This window comes from Calliopsis andreniformis, chromosome 10, assembly GCF_051401765.1.
Source record: "Calliopsis andreniformis isolate RMS-2024a chromosome 10, iyCalAndr_principal, whole genome shotgun sequence".
NCBI classification, from domain to species: domain Eukaryota; kingdom Metazoa; phylum Arthropoda; class Insecta; order Hymenoptera; family Andrenidae; genus Calliopsis; species Calliopsis andreniformis.
Genome location: NC_135071.1, coordinates 10,233,511 through 10,261,159, shown reverse-complemented (window position 1 = coordinate 10,261,159; position 27,649 = coordinate 10,233,511). Strand labels below are relative to the sequence as shown.

The 27,649-nt window shown below is 37.0% G+C and overlaps 1 protein-coding gene and 1 long non-coding RNA gene across 3 annotated transcripts in view; both read right to left on the bottom strand.

The window, feature by feature from the left end:
• Positions 1-20,676, bottom strand: part of LOC143185331 (uncharacterized) — a 73,605-nt gene extending 52,929 nt beyond the window's left edge. Inside the window, exon 1 of one of the 2 annotated variants that reach the window (XM_076388277.1) lies at positions 19,952-20,676. In XM_076388277.1, coding sequence (XP_076244392.1) covers positions 19,952-20,104 — 153 coding nt within the window. In that variant the 5' untranslated portion in view covers positions 20,105-20,676. The remainder of the gene's footprint in view (positions 1-19,951) is intronic. The other variant, XM_076388278.1, reaches the window with a different exon arrangement.
• On the bottom strand, positions 1,506-18,420 carry LOC143185333 (uncharacterized). Its single transcript, XR_013002894.1, has 3 exons — positions 18,414-18,420; positions 4,367-4,407; positions 1,506-1,993 (listed from the first exon to the last, which is right to left on the bottom strand). It is a non-coding gene; the product is annotated as an uncharacterized LOC143185333 (long non-coding RNA).
• Positions 20,677-27,649: the final 6,973 nt, after the last annotated feature.

Here is a 27,649-nt window from a genome sequence, read left to right as displayed (position 1 = left end):
ATTGTAGCTTAAACAAGTAATAAAAATACCAATAGTACACAAATGTTTCGAGGAAAATTATTTATTGTAGATTAATTAATTGTAGATTAGAAAATAAAATAGTTTTAGTCAGCTTACTACGAATTTATTTTTATTATAAACTAATTTCTTGCCTATATATTGTTGTGTATTTCCTTGCAACCTTAAACACGGCATGTTTGCACCATTTTTAATGATTTATAATGTAAGTTAATGCCGTGTCAACCATTATGAATCATCTTTCGCCTACATGTGACATTACACTTTCCACGTTATCTTTGCTCCACTCGATTCCTGAATTTTCTACAGACGCATTATACACAGACCGTGTCTAGTAGTATACATGGCTTAAGGTTTCTTCCTACGCCCCCCACATCACTCTTTCAGCCCCAGCATCCCTAATAATTATCACTATGCGATTATGCGCAATGTTTAGCTTAAGTCATCATAAATATATTGTGTTGTATATATGTTGCGTATTTATAGCATATTTGTCATTCGATTATTCTGTTTTCCTTCATGTATGAAAATACCCATACCACTGTTGAAATATATTGGTTTATTTTCAAAATATTGTATTGAATAATAATATTTGTTAAGAACTATGTGATTAACAATTCAACCACAACAATATATTAAAGCAAATAAAATTAAAATTTCTACACGCGATTTACTCAATTTGCCATTTCGATTTATGGGCCCTTTTTTTTAGAAATGTCCTCAACTTTTCACTAGTATTCAAATATTGTAATAAATTTTGCTAGTAGTATACATTACCAAGTTGTGATATTAATTGTACCCGAATGCTAAATATATAGATATTGTACTTATGAATTGTATAACTACAAAATAGATATTGTACTTACGAGTTGTATAACTACAAAACAGATATTATACTTATTGGTTATATAACTACAAAATACTCGTATTCAGTTGCATTGCACTATACTAGAATAAAGAATACGCAGGTATGTCATAATCATTTCAGTACTGGGTACCAAACGTGCTTCTATTTTATTTTTTGTATCTAATTATATGGAGAATACTCCTGCTTTTAGTATTCTCAGTATTTAATTCTAGAATCCTTCACGCGATTCTTATACCTAATACTCTTAGTCTTCATATTATCCATATTTGCATATAAATGAAAACAAAAGCATCCTATTATATTGGCTATTGTTTCGACCTTGTTACGTTAATTATGGAATCTAGACTATTATTTTCAGTGTGTGTACAAATTACGGATAACTATAGCTTAACTTCTGTAGACTTCGACAGAATCGTGTCAACTGACAATGAAAATTTGTAACAACGTAATACCGAACACATAGCAACTACTACAGTATAAAAAATATATTTAGGCAACTATTATTTCAAAGTAGATTAATGAATTTATCTGAATTGTATTTAAAAATGAAACGAATTTTGAGATGAGATGAATTTGAAAAAGTCCATTCCTTTTACAACTAAATTGTATACGTCATCCTACTTCTTTGGTTTTTCAGCATAATAAGGATCTATTAACGCTATATTATAAGTATCTCAATAATATTTAATATTATAAGCCACCTTAGATACAACGTTAAGTAATGTATGATCATATTTGTCTTCTACTCTCTTAAAAAGTACCAACAAAATTTCACACGTATTTCAATTACAGTCATTTAAAGCTGCCTATCTCTGTTTCCAATCCATACTTTAAGACAAGACATAATTTCCCATGCAAGGCACGCATATCCCTCAACAATGACGGATCACAGCTTGCTCGAATTTCTACGTGTAGGCCAGAGAACAGTTCCCTGCTCGAAGCGGAAGAAATATCCAGCAGGGTAAGCCGTGTCGAAGCCACTTCCATCTCGTTGCGTTGTAGCCATATTAAGCGCTGTTTCCATAGTAGCAGGAACTTTATTATATGAGTAGTCGTTGTGTCGATCGGCGATGGGGTCGCGCGCGAATCCTGCACGCCTACGCGCCCCTGTACATTCGATACCAGTTGAAACAACACAGGGGGGAAAGACAATAACGCGTACAATAACGTCGAAGACAATAAACGCGAGCCGCGCTAAATCACGAATGAATTTGCCAGTTCCCAGTGAGACAACCGATACCCCCGAACGACGGCGTCGCAGTCGCCGTTGGCGTCATCCCCATGCGGGCGAACCTTTTGTGGAGTGTTCGCACGCGCCACAACTTGCTGCCTGCACCCATGTCGCGACCCATATTCGAGGGACATTTCGTGAAACAGGGATTGCGCGATGCGAAACCGCTTCGAATTCTGCATTCCACGTGGAATTTACTTACACACGTGTTATGTATTGTTTCACGTGCACATATTACGACAAGGGTGCTACCTATTCGTGGATCTAGGAAAATACAGAGGCAGAAAAATGTGAAAGGAAAATTGTACAAAGGGAGAGGAGGGGAGGGGTTGTGCCCCTTAGTTGCATCTTTAAGAGAAAGATTTAATGCTATGTGGTTTCGTAAAGTTTTGCCATTGCAATGGCGACTAAAACATGTAGACTGAAGGGTGAGAATGTTTTGTGTATGATTGTTATAATACTGCGTTTAAATCAAGCGAGTGAATCCTCGTTCTGCTCTCACCGTCAGAAAAATTCAATTATTATGAATGAATAAAATAGACATCTGAATGAAAAAATACTTGTGTCATTTGAATTTTGCTAAAGTGGGGGTAGAACGAGCATTTGCTTGCTTGGTTTAAACACACTATAAGAGTACATAGAAAAGAGCGTTTCTACAACTTCAAAGTTAAAGAAACTATATGTAAGTAAAGTGCAACTTATGTCAAAGAACAATATTAAGTCTCAATAGTGTTAAAATCAAAAAAGTTGTTTCATCTAAAAGTAAGGGTTCAAGAAGACACAAGAAGACACAAGAAGACACAAGAAGACACAAGACAGTATTGAAGTTGAAAGGTTTAAACCACAACATTTCGAAAATAAAAATATCTGCCTTAGGTTATTTTGTTTTAAATCCCACATATATATCATTGGAAATTATATTGAATAAATTATTAGGCCTAAACTTCTAGCTTGCACACATGTGACGTCATACTTTCCACGTTATCTTTACCTCACTCAATTCTTGAATTTCCTATACACGCACTATACACAGGCCATGGTTAGTAGAATATATAGTCTAAGCCTTTAACGAAGATCGAAGAAAAATATTTTACACGGCATTAACTTACATTATAAATTATTAAAAATGGTGCAAACGTGCTACGCGACGTCACGTAGATATTTTATCTTTGTTTCAGGGAAATTACCTGACGCCGTGTCTATAAGTATACATAGTCTAAGATTAGAGGTATCCAACTGGACTGCTCTGAAGACAATACTATATATCTAATCCTAATTTTATTAACTAGAATATTGCAATTGATAGAACTAAGATACTTGCTTCTGTTCCTTGAAACTTGTTCAAACGAATCGAGGAGGAGATAGTGGAAACCCTCTAGGTTTTAAAGAAAGCTTATATCCACGACATCACAGAACACACAGGCTTATCGGCGAATTTACGTTTGATTCACGCGAACAAATATTACAATGGCGCGGTTCCTGTAATCGTAAGTTGGGTGGCAGCGCCACGGTTGAAGCGATAATGACATTCTACCGCGCACTCTGAGCTTCCTAATTAAATGGATATCAGCTTAGCCAGGTCTCGACGAGCGTCGACAAACCGGGCTTCATCTCCTGCTATTGCGGAATTAATTTGCGATTATCCTATCATGGTACACACGTTCGCATTCGATTCATTTGAATCCCGTGTGCATATCCGGGCCAAAATCACGAGCAGTTAATCGAATGACACTGTAAAATACTATGTACCGAAGCTACATCATTCTTTATTTATCTTGTCCTTCTGCCTTTTTGCCTGTGCTATAGATAAAACGCTTTAACTGAATAGCCGATCAATTATTAAATCACTGTACCATAAATAAGTCAGGAAGACTTTCTTCTTCAATCTGGGCTATCTACATTGGCGAAGCACCAAAAGACTACACGCGAGAAAATAGTATTCGAAGAAACGAAAGTCATACAGGTAGGTTAAAGAAATATTTCCTCGCTGGGGAAACAGGAAATGTCAACAATCTCTCTTAAAGAAACTAGCTGAGATAAAATTCCTTGCTTTGCAGTGAACTTTTCAAGTTGTTTATTAACAAGAAACAATTTTCTTCATACTTCATTTCAACAACGTAAAACTGTACTATTTGACAAATTCCAGTGATAGGTATACACACCAAGAAGTATATATTTACAAATGAATTCTGTGCATTTACAAAACACCAATTGTTGTGCGGTCATTTTTCAACAAAACTAATACTTACAGAGCCGAAACATCTGAAGAACCGCATTTCCTAGTTGGTCCCTGAAATCCATCAATTCACATCTAAATTTGGTTACCTTTCTAACTATCTGTAACGAATTCTTAGATTTATTAAGAGCATTTACTTCAACACAATTTACGTAGCTCTCGAGTTTGATATCCACTGTTTGCACGTTGTGGATGCGCTATTTCTTCGACGAAAAGGTAAATTCCAACACAAAGACAATCATTAGAAAGTAGGGAATCAACTAACACTCTGCTGTAACTTCGCTGCAGCTGCTTATATAGGGCAAAAGATCGGCTGCAAACAAGGTTTACACGTCAAATAATCTTTGCACATACAGTGCGCCTGTTACCCTTCACTATAAACATGTCTACCACTATGGCAGCTAGAATAGTTCAGTGTAACGAGTAATTTACACTTTGCTTCCTGTCTAATGTGTTAAAACGATTCCCCATTATCTGAGCTTATAAACATTGACTTTAACTTATTGAGAATTTAGTCTAGACAAGATATGAGCAGACAACTTCCCAATTAAACCTTATTTCATTTCTCAAAATTTTATGTTCCAAAGAATTTAACTTGTCCTAATTTTACAAACAGATTGTCTTCATAACATCAGAAAATAATGTTGAGTTTAATCAATTGCGTGCCTCTATGATTAAACTCTTTCACCCCTAATTCTAGGTATATGTATAGTGTTTAACATGACACCACCTCGGTGACAACCTTGTAGATATACGATTTTAAAGTAAATTTTAGTGGGATAAAATAATAACAAGATCAAAAAATGATGGCCGCAGTTCTACTTCTCAGTTATTTTTATTTAAAAATTTGGCTGAAAAGCGCTTAAACACTCGAAACCCGTTTATCATAGACCTGCGTTTAATGGGTCAGCGAATGAATGACCAATTGTATTAGTGCATATAGACAAAAGCAATTATTACGTGACTAGTGACCACGCTGAACGTGGATGTCTAATAAACGAATTGTGGAGCATTTTTTTCCAAATCATTGACACCTTGATTTCCATGCTAAATTCCCTAAAGATTCTATCACTTTGGCAGTATCTCCAACTTGAAAAAGAAATGTAATTCACAATGCTGTAAAAATTGTCATCCATATATGACACGCATGATAATCAATATCTTAAACAAAAAACTGAAACGCAACCACAATTTTGTCACTATTAATTTTCATCCTCTTTAGAACGGCTGAAAATTAGAAACGCGACATTATTACGTATTCAATCTCTGATCATAAGCTTTTCCTCCAACTGGACACGTGTGTACTTTATCAGCTTTATGATATTTGATCCTCGATGCAGTTATTATTGATTACGAATTTTCTTTGCTTTTATAGGTATTAAGTATTCCACCTAAAATGGGGTATCCTAAATGACTTTCTTATTTTTTATTGTAGGAAAAAATGTCAGAGGTTAACATTATTTAATTTAAAGGAGCAAATATTATGACAGGCAATAAATTTGTCTAACGTCATATTTCGGCATGAATAATATGTCGAGTATCGGACCAACAATTTCCGCAAAGCTATACTGGATCGGTTATGGTGCAGATATTTCATGGAGTGCACATTCGTCAGACCTTAAACGTCTAGGTTTGATTCTCTGTGGATAAGAATAATTCAATACTTTATGACGACATTTCCATAACACCGGATGATATGAGAAAACGTATTAGAATTGCATATATTAATATCAGTGAACAAGTTATAAAGAGGATAAGGAAGACGTTCATGAAATGTTTATAGAAATATATTAAAGATGGTGGACATTATTTTGAGTTTTTGTTAAAATAAAAGTCCAAAGAGCCCAAGTAGCTGCTTTTCTTCCATTAATCTTACTGTTTTAGTTATTTTACTATTTATACATCAATTACTCAATTTTATCAATTCTGTCTTAAAAGACACATGGCGGTCATATTATGAAAGGTCTTGTCCTTAGTTATCATGCTATAATGATAAATAAAATCGAGTCTCTAAAAATATTACATTTAATCAAATTTTTTGCACATCACAAGATTTAATTCTTCAAATTAAATATTGTTCTCCTCTGACACTTTTTCCTATCATCAATGACGAACCAGGTATTTAAGATGATTAAGTTAAATGGAAGACCCTGTGCACAAACTTGCCGCAGTTAATGGAGCCATTTTGAATATATCTATCGCAGTGATGAAGGCAAATATACATTGAAGGGAAAAGTATTTGTGTGAAGAAAGACTGTCAATAAATATTATTATTATTTTACTTGTTTTCATGTAGTTTACTTAATAAATTAATTATTATTTTCCCATATTAATGTTTACAACAGTATAGTGTGTAATCATACACATAAACCACACACTGCAAATGGAAAACGAGAACCCCTTATATTTTCTGTGAAACGAATTTCCGTATTTACTGAATACACAGCAGGCACTTCGATCCATCGGTAATTTCATACAGCTTTAAAATTGTTAGTAAATGTTGCATCTACCTCTCCAAGAACAGCCGAACACAGACCAAAATATTAAAAGTATCTTTGGTTACAGAAACTTATTGTTTCAAACCATTTACAATTAATAAACTAGTTTAACTTAAAGAGAATCAGATGAAGAAATTTTAAGATATCCAAAGTGAAGAAGAAATAGCGATACCACTGGACCTAATAATCAGAAGTTGATTCTATACAACACAGATAAGCGTAGAGTGAAGATCATTAGGAGGGAGACCCTATTACACCGTCGCTAACGAATTGCCCAAGATCATTTTGTTTCAAAGGCTCTACTGCTGGCAAGCAGAAGGAAGGTTCATCGAAAAGTACGAGGGAACGTTGATCGAGGGAAAGAACCGAGGGAACGACGTCGCCGTTATCCTGTCGTATCTTTGTCGGCTCGTATTATTACGTTAACCTGACATGGAATAGCATGTAGGTGGTAGTAGGGATGGCTCCTTATGAATGCAGGGGCCGCACTTGAGACATGCTGCTGGTGGTTCACACCCTAATGAGATAGAAACCACTTAACCGTGTGTACGCGTGCCCAAGGAGCTGCTTGGCTAGGGCTAATCGTGTGGCTGCAGTTTAGCTGCTAAACTTTCGCCCTTTGTGTTGTGACTTCGGGTCTGTGTAGTAGCCTTATCTCGCCCACCCCTCCCAGCGTCCATCCTTGACCGATCACTTGGCGCTGATATCTCCAGAGCCACGCGGGAATACCTCGGTCCTTTCGCATTTTTAACAGGGCCATTCGACCCACGAAAGCGAACTGAACCAATTTCGTTATCTGCGATGATAAAAGTGTCTTTATCGCTTGAAAGAAATAGATTCGAAGTGCTGGGAGAACTGAACAACAATTCGAAATTTTTGAAGAATTTTTCAAACTTGACAATCGGTCTAGCAAAAACATTTCAAGCGTCGAAGACAAAGTAGCGATAAAAAGCGGGCAAATTGTCAGTGTTTCCCGAAATTGACGTAGCCTGTTTTTCTTTGGTGTCATTCGCAAGCAATATTAAATTTTTGCACAAAAACGCAAGCAATTTCAATCAGCAGGTTGGCGACGAATGAGAAGAAAAGGAGACAGAAAAATTCACGCAAAAGCGGCTACTGACGCGGAAACGATTTATGTTCGAATAGCGCTGGCAAATTCGGTCGAACATAGTGGAGCTTAATCAACTGTGCTTTTCAATAATTCTTCACGCAACGTTTCCTTTAAAGTCGTCCGCGACGATATGGTCTCTGTCGCGTTGACCGATACAGGCGTTAATTAATTAACGCCTAGGTTTCCAATTATTTCTGACCGATGCCGCGTCAATTAATTAGGCCTAGTGGTACCCGAGCACCAAGGCTGTTTTAATCAGATTAAAAGCACCGGATGTTAGCCGGTGCACTCTGTCAACGTAATCCGTTAAAGTAGCCGAGTGCACGAGAGAGAAACACAACGAAAAAAGAAAAGTCGCACGTGCCGCGCTTTCTTTGCTACTTTGTCGTGTTAAAGAGACTTGGTTAAACGATATATTTGCTAACCATTTTAAATACACCTGTTTAATCTCTTAAACACCGCGTAACTGTCGTTAACGCGACACTCCTTTAGATGGAAAATTTCAAAAGACTGGATCTGCGTGTACCCACAGTAAAACTCTCTCGAAAATTTCGTTATCACTAATCGTGGCGATAACATTAAGCGATTCTAATTTTTTCTGTTTATGGATTCTAACAAGATTGTTTTTAATTTCATAAAGTGTAAGGTAAATGTCTCAGTAGCCGATTATGTCTGGGTACCTGAATACTAATATTAATTCTGTTTAAATTTAAGGTTAAATTTTAATGTACCTAATTAAAAACAAAAAATAGTATATGTAGCTATTGGTGTACAATTAAAGTGTCGGGATGAGCATTTTTAGGCTTTACGTCTTTCATTTATTAGGACATTTACCTTATGAGTTTCTTAGAATTCTATTTCTCAAAGTGGCCACGTATAGCATTAACTGCAATAGGAAAATCTATTAACGACTTTTAGAAACCGTACGTTTGCACGAGTTAAGCAACACGCTAAAAACAGAAGAGGCAAGAATAGTTGAAATAAATTCAAACGATCAGTAAGATTCAATTATAGTGCTCCAGGATGTTGGACTATGGACAACGGGAGCACAATTGAATCGCATTTCAATTGAAGTTGCACTTGAATTACATTCAATGACCACCGTCGTACTTCTCACTCGAGACGAACACGGCATTGTAATTAAAACGTCTATGGTGATTAATGAAACCGATACGTGAGCAATCGGCCGCTCTCATCCTCCCTCTTCTCATTCCACCGTAATTTTCAACATCTTCGAGTACTGAACTCTGACATAATTGCCAAGTAAATCTTTCTGCCCGCCAATCGATTTATTTCAAATGCAATTTTTTGTTATAGTCCCCGTTTGAAAAAATTAATTATTGAAAACTGTCACTACATTTTATAAATTTCAAATCAATTACTATAGAATTTTAAACAATGTCACAAATTTTAAAAGTTCCTATTTTATACATGCGTTTGTTGGCGAGCAGAATAATGACATGGAAAGATAGCCACATACGGCTTTTATTTTTTCAATTGACAGAATTTCCGTTAACAGAAATGTACTGAGGCGATTATGAGAATTTACATTTATATCATGGGTCAAACCGACTAATTATTCATAAATCGGATTTAGTGTAATACCCATAAATATGTAATGTCGGAGTTAAATAATTGATGCGCGAATCGATTATAATCCGATTTCATGGACATATCTTTCGATGCCAGTTGCTCGATATTTAACCCGAACACATGCAGAATGCTAATTCTTTCAATTACTACAGTTTTTCCTGTTTAAGAAAAATAAACTTTATAGAAATGGTTCTTATTGATAGAATTTCCTTACTTTCTAACAAAGTTCATGTAACAAATATTGCAAAAGTATCAGCTGGTGAATTAAGAGTCGATAGCAGTTAAGGGGAGGAAGTCGAGAACTGGACAAAATGAAATTCCGCGTAGTCATCAATTATTCCAGCCTCGTTTCAATCCTCTTGCTTGATAGTCCTTCAGAACGAATTTAAAAATTGCTTTAATATCGACAGATCCGAGCAACCCCACAATTTGCTCCTATTCACTCTTTTAGTGACTTTTATTCGAAATAAAGCAGAAAGATACAAAATTACTCACAAAATTGGGCTTCCATGTGTTCATACGAGCCATTTCATAAAATATCAAAAAGAAGACAAATTTACACTTCTAGGACACCTTCTTTAAAGCATTTTCTCAATACTAAAAGTCTTGGAAAATTTTTTGTGTGTACTGCAAGTCAAAATTAAGAACCATTGCTTGAATGAGTTTACAGCTCACACGGGACTAATCAGACGCAAGGTACCCTCGAAATAAATTCTGGTCCGCTGACTTTTAAGGTAGCACAGGGTTGGTGAGGTAACAGACTCTGAGAAACCTATGTAAATCCTGTTAAAACGTTTCCGCCTCTGTGATAAAAATCCTGAATAATCGTAAACCATGTCAAACGTTCGTCATCGAACGTTTCCAGTTGATCGACAAATACAGAGTTGGTACTTTTAATCTCGCAAATTGCTTTTGGCAGTGGACGCGTCAATTCCAACAGCAAAGCATTCACGTAATAGGCGGTACATATACCCTGTCTGACCAGCCCCGACGTGTCGTCATACGTTTCTTCATTAACAGTCACGCTGGCGGGGTTTTTCATTGTACAGAGTGAGACTACAAAACTGCATGCTCGTATTTATGCTAAGCGTACATAAAGCTGAGGGTGACGCAGCACGGAGCAGTCATTTTGTAAACAACGACAAACAATACGACATCTCACTTTAGCGTGTCAGAAACGCAACAGAGTCAATGACATGCAATTGTTTTTCGGTGTTTACAAAAAGACTGCGCTGCACTGGGTCACCCTGCACTGAATGTGTACCTAGTCTTAACGATTGTTCAGATTAGTCAAGCACTTGAAATCAAGCTACTTGTATTTAGGTAGCTTATTATCAAGTTTGTGTAAATGTAGGTGTATTTTAAATGTGTATTTAAAATACACATTTTAATTATTTTAAACATTTTAAGTATAAATACACATTTTAAGTGTGTATTTAAATGTGTATTTAAAATACACATATAAATTAATGTGTATTTTAAAGCAAAGAGAATTTGAAAGGATCTCAACTTCACCTGAAGCTTGAAAGGATATTTTAAATTTAGTACAGTAACACGTTCATATTAGTCAAAATGCCTCAAGCCACCTGTAATCAAGTCACTTGAATTCAAGTAACTCGTCTAACCTTAACAAACCATTAGCCACGAACGAATCAGTGAAAGGATATTTCGTTCATAGTCCAGGTCAAGTAGTCTGAAGTGACTTGCATCCAAGCCGCTTGAATTCAAGTAACTTGACTAATCTGAATGAACCTTTAGTCTTAGAGCCTAGTCAAACGTCAACTCACGTTTGAATACGTCCTTCAAATATTCCCGCAGAGAATCTACAGAAAGTATTTGGATTCTCTTCAGGATCAGGCTGCGGTTGGCGCAGGAATAACGGTAAGTAAATTCTGGACGGAAGAAACGCGTTCGCGGCTTTCAACGAGGTAGAACAAATAGCTAACGTCTCGAACTGTCTCGACACTGTCTGCCTATTCGTCTCAGCGTGGAAACGAACGCGCCTCGACGACAAGCGAAGATTCATGGAAAAGGGGGGCAGCATACGCGTTCCAGTTCTTGCACAAATCTGCCGGAAATCCTTCCTTCTTATCCAACTCCAGCTCTCGGCGCTACGCAGCTACGTTCTCATAGCGAAAATAAATGATGTGGAAATACATGGCTCCAGCTATTATATCATACGTGTGTTTACCGGAGCTAGCTGAGCCGAGGGCGTGGTTGTGGATTTGAGTCGTCTGCCAACAAGAGTTTCGTCGCACTTTTTGCACGAACAGCATTCCTCTATAAAGACGGTATTTACCAAGTTTGTTGCTGACAGCAACTGGCTTTCGCTGTTGGCTCATTCGAAAAAAGCTAATGAAATGCACCAGACCCTAATTCTCGTGGGTATTGCCTTCACCAGTGTTCCACGAGTGAATTAATCGTTGAGAATCCTTGATTATCACGCGAAACTGGCTGCGAAATGAACCGGAGCAGCCCTCTTCTTCCAGATCAGTGTTGAGGATAATTATTGAAACTTCTTACGTTCGTATGGAAGGAAACTGTTTCTTTTACGATGAAACGAATCTAAGGCAATGTAAAACAGTTGCTATCAGTGGAAGCACTTTAAAAAATGACTCGGAGGATTACTGTTAGAAGCTTCGAGAAGGATTACTCGGAAAATTGGATTCCCCAAAGAATACGATTTTTGGAGTTGGTCCCCTTAAACTGAGTTGCAGAGAATTTGATTGCGGCTTCGGAAAAAAAGAAAAGTGGGAAGAAGTTTACGTGCTTCGATATAGAGGGAAGAAAGAATCCTTCCGAAATCGTCACGTTTGGTACCACAATTGTGCTAATATACAGAGTATTTCAGAAACAAATGATCTTGGAGAAGGTAGTTGAAGAAATAGAATGGACTAAAAGCCTTTTAAGCTCGGGCTCTGTGTTCCAGCTATCAGCTGATGGCTGTACGTGCTACAGACCTACTTTTATTTTAAAGAAAACAAACGATAATAGAAGAAGCGTGGAGGTTTTAGTTTCGATAGAATTACTTGTACTTTTACTCTGAATATTTAGTTGCGGCACTTAAAAGTCAAACATTTAGTTATAGATAAGGAAACTAAAAATGAAAATCCTCGTCTTAGGTACAGCGTGTTAGCGGTTTGTGGAGATGAAGAAAAAAGTACTCAATCGTCGGAGCGGCAAAAGGACGCGCGTAAAATCGAGCTTGAGAAAAACGCGAGCAGGAGGAACGAGGCGAAGAGAAGGCGCTCATATCGCGGTACCAAGGAGGAGAGACAGTGTGCTGTAGTCAAGAGAGAAATACGATTGGTGGGGATATTGATCTTCCCTGGGAGTTGCCATGTGCAGCGTCGTGCTGGTCGCTCGAGCGACTTCGCGATTCTTCTTCCAAGACAACTCTCTGCCCCCGTTGTTTTCCTTCCCCTTCAACTTCCCCTTCCTTTTAGGACTGTCCTGACCATGTCGGAGAATTCGTTGGATCGCCTACTCGTTCCTCGCGGACCGAACCGCTTGTCTTTTCCGTTTCGTTTAGCTCATTGTCTACGTCCTTTAATCAGAGAAACGGCAGCCATTTAAAGCGTGCTTACGAACCAACCGAAAGATCATCGAGTACCAATACATAACTTAATCGACCGATAATTTTTTCTTTTTGAAGGTTCTACCCACAAGACACGGTATAACGTAAAATTGTATAACTGGAGGTGCTATAGAACCTTGAGTTCTTTTTCATTTAATGAAACATTTTGGTAAAGAAAGTTACTATTACTGTAACTATTTTTTAGATAAGTAGCCATCTGTCAGTTGTCAGAGCAGACCAATGGGTCCATGAAATAAACTGTCGATGATAGTTGCCAGATGACTTCTGATCTTATCCTTTTAATGAAGTTGAACTGTGAACATAGTAGAACTTGTCGATAAGATCGGTGAGGTTAAGAGCATTTCAGGTTTGAAAAGGCTGAGGTCACCAGAGAAGTTCAATCCTTTGTGGGTGTAGAGAGTCCTGAAGATTGTGAAGCGATTTGATGGGACCCATTTCTAGCAAACGTTTCAAACATCTGACAACTTTAGATGATTACATGTCCTCCTGTTTTTAGGATTGTAATATGTACTACGGAACTCTTGAAGGTTTCACCATTCACGCTTCTCAAGGTGACAAAGCTATCAAAGATTTCGCAGGGTCGTAGGAAGAGTATCGATGTATGCGAAAGTTTCCATCGTGTATTCGGAGCAACTCTAGGCATCCTCTTCTCGTCGGTACGCGCAGGACACGATCGTCCTGCAGTTTATGCACATACCAATGCACCACAAAAGACGCACACACATGCTAAGCCAACTCCTTCGCAGCTATTCAAGACGGAACGAAATTTTCCAGAATTATGTAAGAACTACGTGTCGATACGAGCGAGTGTAAAATTTTCCAAGAGTGACGATATCCTTGCGTACACTCTACATTATGGCGGAACAAAAGTTAGGCATGCAGTTTCGCATTAAACCAAAACTTTATAGCACAATTCGGTGTATCCTTGCCAGTTACGTAATGGTACGCAGGTCGTCATTGATACAACAGTGAATGCTGATCAAGTTCGATCCAATAATCCTCAAGTTGCGGCCTCACTACGAAAATTCATATACGCAACACGTATACTCGATCACCGAGTTTGACAGTCACGAAATCAGATTATTGGATCGTCGATAGAGGTTCTACTAGTTCGTGACATGTTACACGATACGACATAATACGTACCACGAGGTGTAATTGCACATCGCCATTCAAATCTGCCTAAATCTCGTCATTCTTTTGACTGTTAATCTTTTGCAAACTGTTGACCACATATTTCAAAGTAGAGTATCAGAGTATTGGACTTGATGAAAGATCAATCGAAAATACACAGAACGTCATATTCACGCGTGTCCATACTCCTAACAGTTATGTTCGCGCAGAGTATAATGAAATAGCTGGCAAACTTGGCTACTACTCGACTGACTGAAATATCGGCGAGAGTCTCTCGAAGCGAAACGACCAAAACTCGAACCCTGCTCTACATGAGTTCTGACAGAGTGCCTGGCATAATAATCTAATTCAGATACCTCCACGAATTGTGTCACTTCCAGTTGCCAGCTGCAACCTAAAGACTTTCCTGTACGAGAAGCTTATCATGTGTTCTTCATCAAAATTTTAGGCGACTCGTATACAGTTTGGATAACTAATACAAAACTGATAAAGAGTGGAAGAAGTGATTTAAGAATCCTAAATCTATACGTACACAGACGTTCCTAACGTTGTTATTCGCGCTGCTTACGTGTTGCTTAATGTACTCTGTTTTTATTCCGGGGAAAGTGCTATGAGAAACAAGTTCTGCAGACCTACGGTAGATATCCTGGGGGAGAAACTACAAGATACAGTTGGGAACGTAATTTGGTTGTTGAGCTGTAATTTGGTTCTATTATTTAAAACGTGAAATATATGAAACGGTGTTATTTTTCTAAACAGTAATAATAAGATAAAATGGGACAATTTTAACTTGGCGATACCTAATTATTACTTCTCTAATAAATGGCATAAAGGTGTTCTCTTTCTTCAATGATAGAAAGATTCAGGATAACATTAAATAGTCATTAGAAAGCAACGGGAGATATTCAGATCACGAGTGTGATTCCTTGCTAGGTTGTCTATTAAATTATTATATCTTCTGGCTCACATTGTTCCGCTTATATTTCGTTCGCGTGCGATGCAAATATAATTGAATAATATAGCACACGATAGCCCGAGCGTATCGAGGTGATGGTTTCGCAAATAAGACGGCTGGGTTTGTTTTAAAAGAACGTGGGAGCAACTGTTTATCGATGTGGAGAATTTAAAATAAGAGAGGAGTGTAACCGAGCTCCCTTAAGACCTATTGGCTTCTTTAAAAACAGCATACAAATACCATTCTCGGAACTGAAGGCTTAATAGTTCGTGTTCGCGTTAGTATGCGTGTAGGATAATTTCTTGTTAATTGACTTCCCTGTCTCCTAAGTTGGTAAAGAGGTCATCTTCGCTACGATTTTTCGCGTCGACCCAAAAAACTTAATCAATCGTGAAACAGGTCTAGATATAGCTTTCCTCACTAATTGGTCACAGAATGACCATGTTCGTGGTCAATTACCAGCAACTTAGTACACCTCATTAGAAGGAAAGCAATTAGTAAGGAAGTTTTTTTGGAAAAAGAAAGTGTATATGACATGTAGAAGTATGTACGTAATTAATTCCTAATGTAAGTCCTTATTCTACATACATCTACACAATACATCCTCAGTTTAAACTGGTTGCTATATTTACGACATTTTAGAATTATTTGCATGGACTTGCCCCTGTCTCTGAGAAAATAAAAGTGAAATAAGAGCACAGAAATTAAATTCAAACACATGCTTCTCATATATAAGCTTATTGTCAGTGAACCGTGAGCCTAAAGCAAGAAAACACTGTATATATGCTTTACGGACGTGGAGAATAAAAAGTGTCCCCACAAATCAGGGTGCAATCGAAACGATAATAGGATCGATAAATAAACCGACGAAGAAACCTGTTTTAACAGTATTTAAATTAAGTTTTTATACAATCTAATTGCTGTACTTAAAAAAAATTTTGTCAATTATTTTAATTAAAGCAAATTGACAATATCAATATGCTGGACGACGAACCATACGTAAGGTCGGTGCTTTTAGTAAGATTAAGCAGCGTTTAGCGAGCATACATTAATTTGAGAATTAATTAAGGAAGTAAGCGACGTTGCTATACATAGACGTCGTTTACCAAAGGTTGTAGCACTTAACTGAACGTGTTTCAAGCTTACAATTAGTCACGCATGTCGAAAGGAATACGGTCAATGTGTTCAAAAGGAAATGTAGTAATATCACCTACTTGAATATGCACAGAATATGAGGTTTATTAAGCTCGTCGATGAAGAAATGAAGTATTCATGTAAAGATCGAGGAAATTGAGTCTAGCAAGTAGTACTTTAATCTAACCAATTATAATTTCATTTTTAATAGAATTCTTAAAAACTAGATAAAACGGTTTAATATTTATACATTCAATGATGTTTATTCTAATCTTTGAATAATTGCACAGGCAAATTTGGAATCCAAGCAAAGCAAAATTCATTTCTTCCAAATAACTCCAGAGTCTGCAGAAGATAGCAACAACTTTCTAATGAGAGAATATTATATTTGTTTACGTGCATTTCTTGTTACTATTGATGTTTACAACTAATCGGTGCATGCAAGAAACTGCAAAGGAGTGCAAAAGCATATTTGATAACTTCTTTTTGCCTTGCCAAAGACAAAAGTGATAGAATCTTTAAATTGTCTCCAGAAATTATGATAAAAAGCTATAGGTTCATAAAGAGAAGAAAATGTATTTCGAAAATAAATTATTTACGATCAGATTCGTAGGTCAAAAACTATCGATTCCTTCATAGCGCATGATCATCAGAGGAGCATGAACCAAAATTGTGAACACGCTAATCGAAGTTACGTTGAGCTCGTTCAACGTGGTACTAGTGTATAGGGATAATTGAAGTACCGTGCACGTCACGCAACGCTAGTGCCCTTCTGGCAAAACTTTTCCCATGGGAACACTTAATACGAGAATGTTCGAAGGCAATTAGAAGTAATTGGGAATCGGTAAATGAACCACGCCATCCCCCTGTTTGTACTTATTTATTTGAGACGTTCGTATTAGAAGGAGGTTAAGCGACAGTCAGCACGAAACCAAGAGTAAATTAAGTTGACCAACAATGTTAATGAACATCGAACTTCGTAAATTTGAACACTGAATTATGGTCGAGTTGATTTGATCACGATTGCTTCATCTATCTCATTGTTATTTAGGCTCAATAGACAGGGCTGTGTTAGCTCTCAAATATTTTTCTTGCCGAGTCGAAGTTTTCAGTTGATCTTTTTAAGAATGAATATTTCATGCTCTTCAATTTAGCTTTGTCCGTTCTGAATGCTTCTTGATTACCCTAGTTTAAAGATTGCAGTCGTTAGATAAGAACTTTTCTCTTGTGGTGTAAAATATCGTGTCTTAAGTTATCACCGAGGGCACCAGATACTAATGAATAAAAAACGAGGTTGTCAGGTGGCAGTCACAACTGTGTTCCCCACGTTAATCAAAATCTACGGTTCTTTCGGTTCGAATCGGGCGAGGAACGTCACCGTGTTTTCTAAAACGAACTGAAAATCGCATTTGCGAAATAGGATCTCGAAAGTTTGCGACGATATCGCGACTCTGTTTCGAAACTTACCGGAATTCTTACTACATACTTTGGGTCTGGAATCTGTCTCTGAAAGGGATAAATCGATGCGACGCTTCGATGGCAGACAAGTGCCCTCGCGCATCCGAGCGTCGCGGTGGAATTCGACTATTTCTCAAAATACGATTAGTACGTGTCCAACTTTTCATGACAAACAACAAATGCCATTCTAAAAATGTCGAACAGAATATTTCCTACAGGTGATATTTGTTTCAAAGGGCGTATACACTATCGCACGGTGCAACCAATGGAAAAATAAAATAGGGAAGAGCTGAAAGAAAGGTAGTTTAACTTGAACCTAAGTTCAAAGTAAATATAACGATTCTACGGGAAACTGAAAACGCTAGGGTCAGTTCGTGAAAGGTGAAACAAAGATTCGAAACCATTTCTAATGGATCATTCGCACTTCAAGATGCGACGTGGACTCCAAGATTACGGGGACAACTAAATAACCAGACATTTATGCACATAGCACAGTTGGATGCTGAAGGGGAACGACTAAACGGGGATTTCTTTTTTTTTTCATTTTCCTAGTCGAGAATAAGTGACAGTAACACTTACGGGGACCGATATACGAACCACTGGCCGTTTATTCGACATTTTCTATGACTGCGCACTCGTGTTCCTAGTTGCCGCACTCAGAGCTGCATCCATACACAACAGAGAAGAAATTAGTTATCGTTGCTTTCAATGGTATTTCATCCCTGATTTAGTTACTTTCTACAACACTTTTGTTAGGTGTAGTCGATTGTACGTGGAATAGTGACAAAGTTATCCGAAAACTGGATGTGTGCTTTGGAGTCACGCTGCGACCGTGAGAGATTAACCTAGATACTCGTATGTACACATTGAAAAATTCGCGCAACAAATGCTAATGAACGCCACACCTTCAAGCTTTTTAGCTTAGAAGTTGCTGAAATTGGAGCGAATAATGGCAAATTGTTTTATTGGAATGATAAAGGCAACAAATAGTTATCGCGATTACTGCAACACGATATTCTCGTCTTTCTATGGTTTTATTTCATTCGAACAATGCGGGTACGCGTCATCGGCGAATCTCGCGTTTGCTGACACGAAATCGTTGAAGCATTCGGAATACATGCGCTCAATTGGGAAATTCGTTTGAAATTTAAATTGTGCGGTTAAAATGTAAATGAGTGGAACCGCTAAGAAGTGGAACGTTACAAGGACAACATCCGCTGCATAATGATTCTACGAATGAAGAATCCGCGCTGCCGAAATTCCAGGAATTACGTATCTCCTAATTCAACCTATTGACATTTTATCTTATTTTATATTTGTATTAAAAATGAATGAAAAGGCTAACTGTTATAAATGCCCATATTTGTAACAAGAAATGAACATAACTTTTGTCTTTCTAATTATTTACTTATTGACGATAGATGATTAACACCACTGAGGCAAAAAATATAAGATAATTGAATAAAAACTAATGGCAGTTTCAAGAAAGTCTGCAAAAGGTACAGTGACTGATCAAATTATTATGATCATTTCGAATTATCATATATTTGTTTTTTAGATTAGAATCGAATTAAATATATATTGTAAAAGTAATTGTCTTTATTACAAAAATATTGCTATGTTTATAATAATACATAAGAAGGATTTGAAGGCATCAAATTTATAATTTCAAATTTTTTAAAATAACTATCCTAATATTTAGTCATGCTTCTCTTTGCAACTATAATGCTAAAGTAAATTACCAATATCAAATCACATTGTTGTCAAGGAACAATAGTAACGCAAAATAATATCTACATGCAATTTATCATAAATGTATGTCTCTCTCTACACTGATAAAATAGGACAGTAAGTACTTTAGACACATACAAATATTGTCAAATTATTAATTTACATGTGTAAAATAAAAATGGAAGCGTAATTTTTATTATGATTGGAACTGTAATTCCATCTAAAACGCAGAATATGTAATATTTTCATCTGATCAAAATAATTTGATTATACACAGTATAAATTCATGTTGGCTGTTTTTCCTTAAATCTAATCGAACATTTTCAAATGCTTAATTAGCAAGGATGAATAAGACTGGTCCAATGAGATAAAAGGTGAACACTCACGTTGAGGCCAGTAAGGAACGCCGCGGGATCAGAGGAGGTCCGGGCCGAGGATGCCTGATTGGTGGCTCCGTAACTCAGCTGATGCTGATAGTTGGAAAGGATCTTTTTGTGAGCACTGGCCTGAGCTCTATAAGCTGACACTGATATCTTCATTTCTTCGTGTTCCCGATAAAGGGTCCGAGTCTCCTGATGCCCCAACCGCGGCACATCCTCGTTCCTTACTGGGTAACCTTAAGCCTTCTTAAAGATCTCCGCGACAAAAATCCCTCGAAAGGGATAAAAGGACAGCTAGGAGGAAGAGAAGGCCAACAAAATCTCTTCTCTTTGCACCACCCAGCTTTTCTTTCTAATCAATCTTTCTATTCACCTTGTTGCTGTACACTTTCAATTCCACAACCCTTATCTTCTTGCTACTTTTCTGTTTCGACCCTCAGATATAACGACACGTTAAGTGGGAAACACTTGTCACGCAACGTAGCAAACTTGTTTCTTTGCTCTAGCTTCCATTTCTCCCCAAAATTAGCTTTCAAAGTGCCATCATTTGATACTTCTAGTACGAAAGGGAAATATAAGTGAACGTGTCTCTTTGAGGTGTCACTGTCACGCTATTGCGTGCTTTCTTCTAAAAATTTTGATAATGTTGATACACCCAAGCTAGAACCCAGAGTATCGACCACGAAAATAATTCTTCCTTTGTTGACTAGTCTTTTCAAATGTCTTGGAATGGAAGAAAACAATATCTTCATAATTCATTCCCTATGTTCTGTTAACTGTTAACTTTTGCTTGTTTGTAATAGTCATTATCTATCATGTAAGGTATTTTTACACACTAACGGCAGGCGAGTTTCTCCAATGCAAATATAATTTGTTTCTCGTCATCTTTTCACATGGAACATCTCCATCTTTGAAAAGAAATCAAGCACTTCCTGAATACTACTATCAAAATTATTAATCTGTTATTTCACTAGCGAACTGTAAAGTCATAGGAACAGCGAACACTTATGCTGGAAAATCATTTGTTCTTTAAACACCTTCTTCCTGCTCCTCTTTATTCTGCGGCGACTCAGACTGCAAGGTGAAGTAGCGTTGTTCATTAAGGGTCGGTTAGTCGCAATACTGAGAAGAAGTGTCTTCCCTGTAATCGAGAGACGAGGATACTTGCATTCCTGTCTTGCCTCGAATATTTCGATCGATTTATTTGAATGACTTCTGCGTACTTTTCGGATCTTTTCTCTTTTGTCCTTTATAATTGATTCTATGTTAGTCACCGTGACAGAAAAGTATGAAAGTGGTTGGACATAATGTTCTACTAGTTTCTCAACAAGAACCATTGGATACTTAAAACTGAATTCCTTAGACAAGACAAGCCAGCTCTTGTCAATAACTCCACGAAACGTCTATCTTCTTATCACATTCACCAAGAATGCGATCATTTCTTTTTCACGTTCACTATTCACTCGGTTACTTGAAACTGTTCTGAACTGACACTCGTTTAACAACTTCCAGTTCCTCTGGTCGAAGTTAGCACTTTGAAAGCCACAGGTAATTTCAACACGACCAAACATCCACAAAGTCAGTTTTAGTCCATCTTACTACACACATTCAATAGTCTATCAATGGAAACGTTTCAGGCCCGATGGTTCGAACTCTCAACATCTAGAAGAACAGCTAATTTATTTCTCTATCGATCACTAACACGTGATACAAACCCATGATTCCTATGCACGAAAATTACCAATCGACGTTCTAATCTTTGACACCATGTAACCATGGATTAGTTATAGATTAGTAAAGTTCGCGCCACCGAAGGGGTAATAGGGTGCATACGAAACGAGACTGATTACGACAGTTCGCTTGACCACCGACGAGCACTGGGTCGATGGAAAATCGAAGCACGTCTTAAACACGAGAAACGTCGGTGACCAACAGCTTAATCCGCTTAACTATTAAATTAGCCGATCGTCTGCATCGAAATTGAAGAAATCATAACTTTTTTGTTTAAGTCTAAGCGAGCAATCGAGGAACGTCGAACGATCTCCATGCTTTTCTAACGAAGCTACACGCTGATATGTCGGAAAGTAAATGCCGCTTGGTCAAGAGGAAAACCGGCGAGCAGAACTCGGTCGAAACGTTAGTAGACCACCGCGTAGCGTTCGAAGCTCGAACATAATTGGATTACCGATACCAACGACACCGTGCATCGGGACATCGACTAACCACCACGGGGTTCGGAGTGTCTGTTCTATATGCACCCCTCGCTATAACTGGATTAAATATTATCATAAACTGCGCGCGCGAGCGGCCATGCCGAACCAACGTGCCATCTACGCAGATTTTGTTTCGTTCAATGTTACTTCACACATTCGCGATCCTCTACTTCACCAACCTCGGCAGGCTTGAGTTTTTAAATGGCTGGCCATTGGCTTTTGGAAATTTCTTTAAACTACCTGCTACCATGTTGAAGATTGAATTTAAATAGGTGCTATTCGAAGTAGCTTGGAAAACTTAGCTTAAATTACTGAAGAATTCATTTCTCCTAATAACACTATCGCTAAGACCTTTCATGATTAATAAGTATAAGCTAAATTTGAAGACGTAGCAGTAAGAGAAGCCTAAGAAGATATTGCTTTAAATTCTATTTAGATGCTATTATTATTGAACTCTGACCTAATAACACAATACAGTTTAGTTGCCAGAAGAGAGTAACCTTTACTTGAGCTATTTTAAAAATATAGGACGATTTTATCATAACCATGAGAACTTTCTGGGAAAATAGGAGAATAATTGAGAAAAGGCCTTCAAACCATTTCACACTTTTCTCCACTTTCTCAGCGGCAGGAAAAAAGTTTATTTATTATGTCGAACTTCGTTAAAATTCTATAATAGTCGCTTTCGCACGAAGCGAAAAAAGCTATGCTTCAAATAATTTCTGCAACCACTCAAATCGAGAAATTGTGATTTCTGAATAATCACACCTATTCTTCCCCAAGCAAGCACATCCTCCCCTGTTAACGGTGTTACTGTCACTGTTTAACGAGCACACACTGAAATACATAAGCACACGTCGTGTGTAGGTAAACCAGAGGAAACGGCATAACTCATTCGTCAGCTATGTACATCGCCCATTATGCGTTCACTGTATTTCCGCCTCTCCTGTCTCTTTTCACCACCTCCCTTCCGTTCTTGTCCTTTAACAATGTTCTTACACAAACGCGAACACAAACTGAATCGATCATTCAAATGAATATGCACAAAGAATGTAAAAGAACAGAGAATACGAGATTTTGCAACCCTTCAACGAAGTGCACATTTTCACTGGGTTAATAAGGTTGTAACTGGATATTGTAATTCTTCGAAACAAGAAGCTAACAATACAAAATTTTAGTGGAAAAGTTGGATCAAATCCTAGGTAGACCGTTAACTTGAAATTCTGTCAAAGCTACGATATATTGATTTGCTATTTCAATATTCGAGGTACAAATGTTTTATCCGAAAGACGAGTGTTGCTTTTAATCTAGCAGAGAAAAGTAATTTTGATAGAAAAACTTAAATTTACATTTCTAACTGGAAGCACACAGTGAATTTAAAATTCACCTACATTGCTCCTTGAGGTTGTATCACGAGATAAGGGGGCAACTTCTATATTGTAAGCGTGAAGCTACAACATGAATAAATATCGCGTAAAATAATAACCACGTACCTCCCACAACGTAAATTGTTGTGAAAATTAAAGAGGAAAATAAATTAGGAAGAAAAAAGATGTAGAATCCTAGATAAATATTGAAGAACTTAGATGACTACTGTAAATGTTGAAAAAGTTAATCTGAGGAGGCTAATGAAGTGTCCTTCGTTGCACTTCTTCCTTTCTTTTTCTATTCAAGAAGATATTTCAAGAACTCAAGAGACGATCCATTACATCTGACTGATTTACATATGAATCTTCTTAACTTTGTCCTATATTTGTGAATGTTACACTACATTCGTATTTTTAAGTGAACTCTGAATCATGGATTTGTACCCGACGATTTCCAGATAGTTATCCATCTTGTTTAACCTGTAGTTGAAATATAACCCTCTTCCTGTCTCCTGTTCAAACGTCAAGCTTCGAATGCTGTATTTCCAGATGCTTCTGATGAATGAATTACACGACTGAAAATCGGGTCGACAGAAATCATAGCAGAAGGTCAGCTCAAGGCTTTATCAGATCGATGTTCCTTACGAAGTCATAGTTCTACAGGAAATCAGGTTTGCTCAAAGTTATTACGATCGATTGTCTAATTTGATTTTGCAATAAAGATACCACCGTTCCTACGAGAATCAAAGATTAGAAGGTCGATAATTTAGAACAAGGCCAACCATTCGTCTACTTTACTCATTTAACGAACTCTACACTACGCACAGACAGAAAACATTAATTTGTGCGCGATATCGATCTGAAATCACCACCACCCGCTGCAAAATTGGCCTAGCATCACTGGCGGAACGATCGAGCCTCGAAACAAATCAATCATTCTTGGACATTCCACTGTGCTACCTTCCACGTACTCCAGATAGTCAGACACAGAACACATCAGACATGGTTCTTTCAGAGAAAGGCTCACTCGATCGCCGTTCCACGACGTCAGCGAATTCTGGGGCTAATTCGTCAGTCTACGACGAATTGAACCGGACACTATCGCGTGTACGCAACTTCCGACAAACGACACCGATCAATCACGAACAAATCGCGTCACTTCACGGCTATTCGATCGATCCCTTGCGTAATCTCGAGATCGTCAAAGGCACCGGTCACGGACCGGTGTTGTTTCCTCTGGCACGTGTTACTCGACCCCACGAAAGTCACTAGGAGGCCAGTAGCAACCCCCGCCAGCCGTGGAGGACGGAGGGTGCGAGACAGGATGCCGGAACATCTGACGATGGAAGGGATGACGGGCTAGTAGAGGGAGCGGTGTTGGTGGGGGTGCGAGAAAGAGGGGTGAAAAACCGAGCCAGTGGGGGAGATGCAGAAGGACGATTGCGAGTTTTGCGCGTGCACTCCCTTACCGACCGAAGGGATGCTGCGCAGTCTCTGGACCCTACTCGTATGTATAGAACTCGACGAATTTCTGCGATATAAGCTGCTTCCTAGCGTAGCCAAGCGCATAGCTCAAGTGCAATTTGACCCGAAGGCAAAGGGTCACGAGGAAAGGAATTAGTTTCGAGCGAATGAACCAACAGACATCAGCAATTGATAGGTACCTACTTTTGCGTGGAGAGCTTCGTTCAAATAACCATGGAGTTATAGGAAGACGAAGATCTTGAATATTTTAATCCTTATCTCAATTTCCAATCGACACTTTCCGCTAAACTTATCTCCTGAGAGCCTACTTTTTTATAGAGTACTTGGATTAGACTCATTATAGCGAAGATGAAACATCGAGAAATTAAAAGCTTTTCCTTCCTTAACCCCAATACACTTCAAACCTATCGCGAATAATCAACTTGCTTAGTAAACTGTAGTAAAACATCAGAAGCTTTGAAGTATAGTAGATAGAAGTGACTTCATTTTTCGCGATGTGAGCTAAGTAAGCAGTTGTAGTTATTCGATAATATTATAACAGATGGTGGTTCGTTCAACCATCCTTATTGTTAATATCCTTGGCCTTCTATCTCCACGCCACTTATGATCTATTGATCCCTACTATCATCAATCACTCTACGCGATCCCTTCACGCAATTTATCACTGATACACACTGCCCAGAAAAATAAACAAGGTGCCTCTCTCTTAATATTGTATTTATTTCACTCGTTATTTCATATTATGGTGAAAGGAAGTGTATGATTAAAGTAACATTTGTTTTTTATTATAATTTGGCATAGGCAGAGGCATCTGATAGGCAAAGCAAAAAATATCATTTTAAATTGACAAATTATAATATCAGTATTCTTGTTATAATTATGTTTGTTAGGTTTTTTAATTTATTAAAAGTAACATGAAATTACAAGTACGAGTGTTTTTGTTTTTGAATATTTCATTGTACACAATTAAAATGAAATTACATGTAAAAAATCATTCGTAACCTGGAATTTTATTGAATATGAAATAAAAAATATTAATCAACACTTAATTCGTGTTAATAGAATAAACACGGGTTATCAAATTTTTAGATGAAACAGAAATTCATTTATGTGTTCCGAAATTAATAAAAATACAAAATATTGCATATAAAAGAAGCCTAGATTTCTACAAGCAAAGAAATAGTATCAAGTTATAGATTGTACAAGCGAAACAAAATAGTTTGTAATATTTCTAATTATAACTTTGTACTGATTTTAGCTTGTAGTAGAGCCTGCAGTTTTTTATATATTATATTTTATGTATGTACATACATATAAATACACTCTTTAGGGCTTTTAAATTCCACTATTTTTAATCCATTAATATGAGTATCAATAATTAAAAAGCATAAATGTCTAATATGTTTAATATTTTTCCCATTAACTAAATTGTGATAAAAGCAATATATATAAAAAATCACTTATATTATGTATCAATTATTTTACATACATATAAATGTTTTATATTACCATTTAAACTTAAACAGTTGACACAATTGCATAGTGCTGCCACCTCTTTACTTTTCCTTTGAAACTTACGTCGCGAATTCAATTTAAATGCATTTAATAAATTAAAAAAAAGGTTTTAGTATATTAGTATATTATTATAGAATATATATATTATATATTTTTTAATGTTTTTTTACGCATTCTTCTTAATATTTGCGTTTCTCTCTTTTAAAAGTCAGACCGAATCATTGTACCATCTTGACAATACACACAGAGTGTTCAACCACAGGTGTTAGAAATTTTAAGAAATGGATTTACATGCTAAAATAAGAAGAAATTGCGTTTTAGGCTTCGTTTCCGAGTTATTAATTGTTGAGAAAACACTTACAATCCGCGTGAAACGTGGATGACTCGAGATTTATTCTACTAACCTCGCTATGTCTGACCTAGCTAATGCAGGCTGACAGTAGAATAAATCTCAATTCAGACACATTTCATGCAAATTTTATACGTTTCTGCTAAAATAAAGCCTCAAGCGGAACTTCATCATCTTTGATTTTCGTCCTATTTTAGCAAAATAATATCTTTAAATTCCTGACACTTGTGACGAGCACCCTCTATAATCTTGTTGCATAATGATACTCAACTGTAGTGAGCTTTGACTTTAAGAATAACAGATTATATTTCTTATAGAAGTTTGAAAATCCTTATTATATATTATTAAAAACGTAACAAAATGTTTTAAGCGTTTTAATTTTCAATTTCATTCTTTTTCCAACTTAAAATAAGTGATAGTTTAAAATTTGTCATAAGAATTTGAGTAGTTACTGTATCTTACATATTTCCAAAATGTACAAAAATTCAACACTTTCTGTAATAATACTAACAATAAAAGAAATAACAAAAATCTTACCTTGACGATGAATTTTGCATTCCAACGCCATGTCATTTAAAATGCACTGCGCGCGCAGCTTCAAGAATTCGAGACAAAGTATGACTGTAAAAAATCGTCAGATCAAATTATGGTCTCTTCGATTCGATTACCTACGAGTTATTTATAATATAAAAAGAACAATATAAGATTTTATACGTTATACAAATTTAACCAAAGTATGAAATGTATCAAGATTAAACTATATATATATATATTT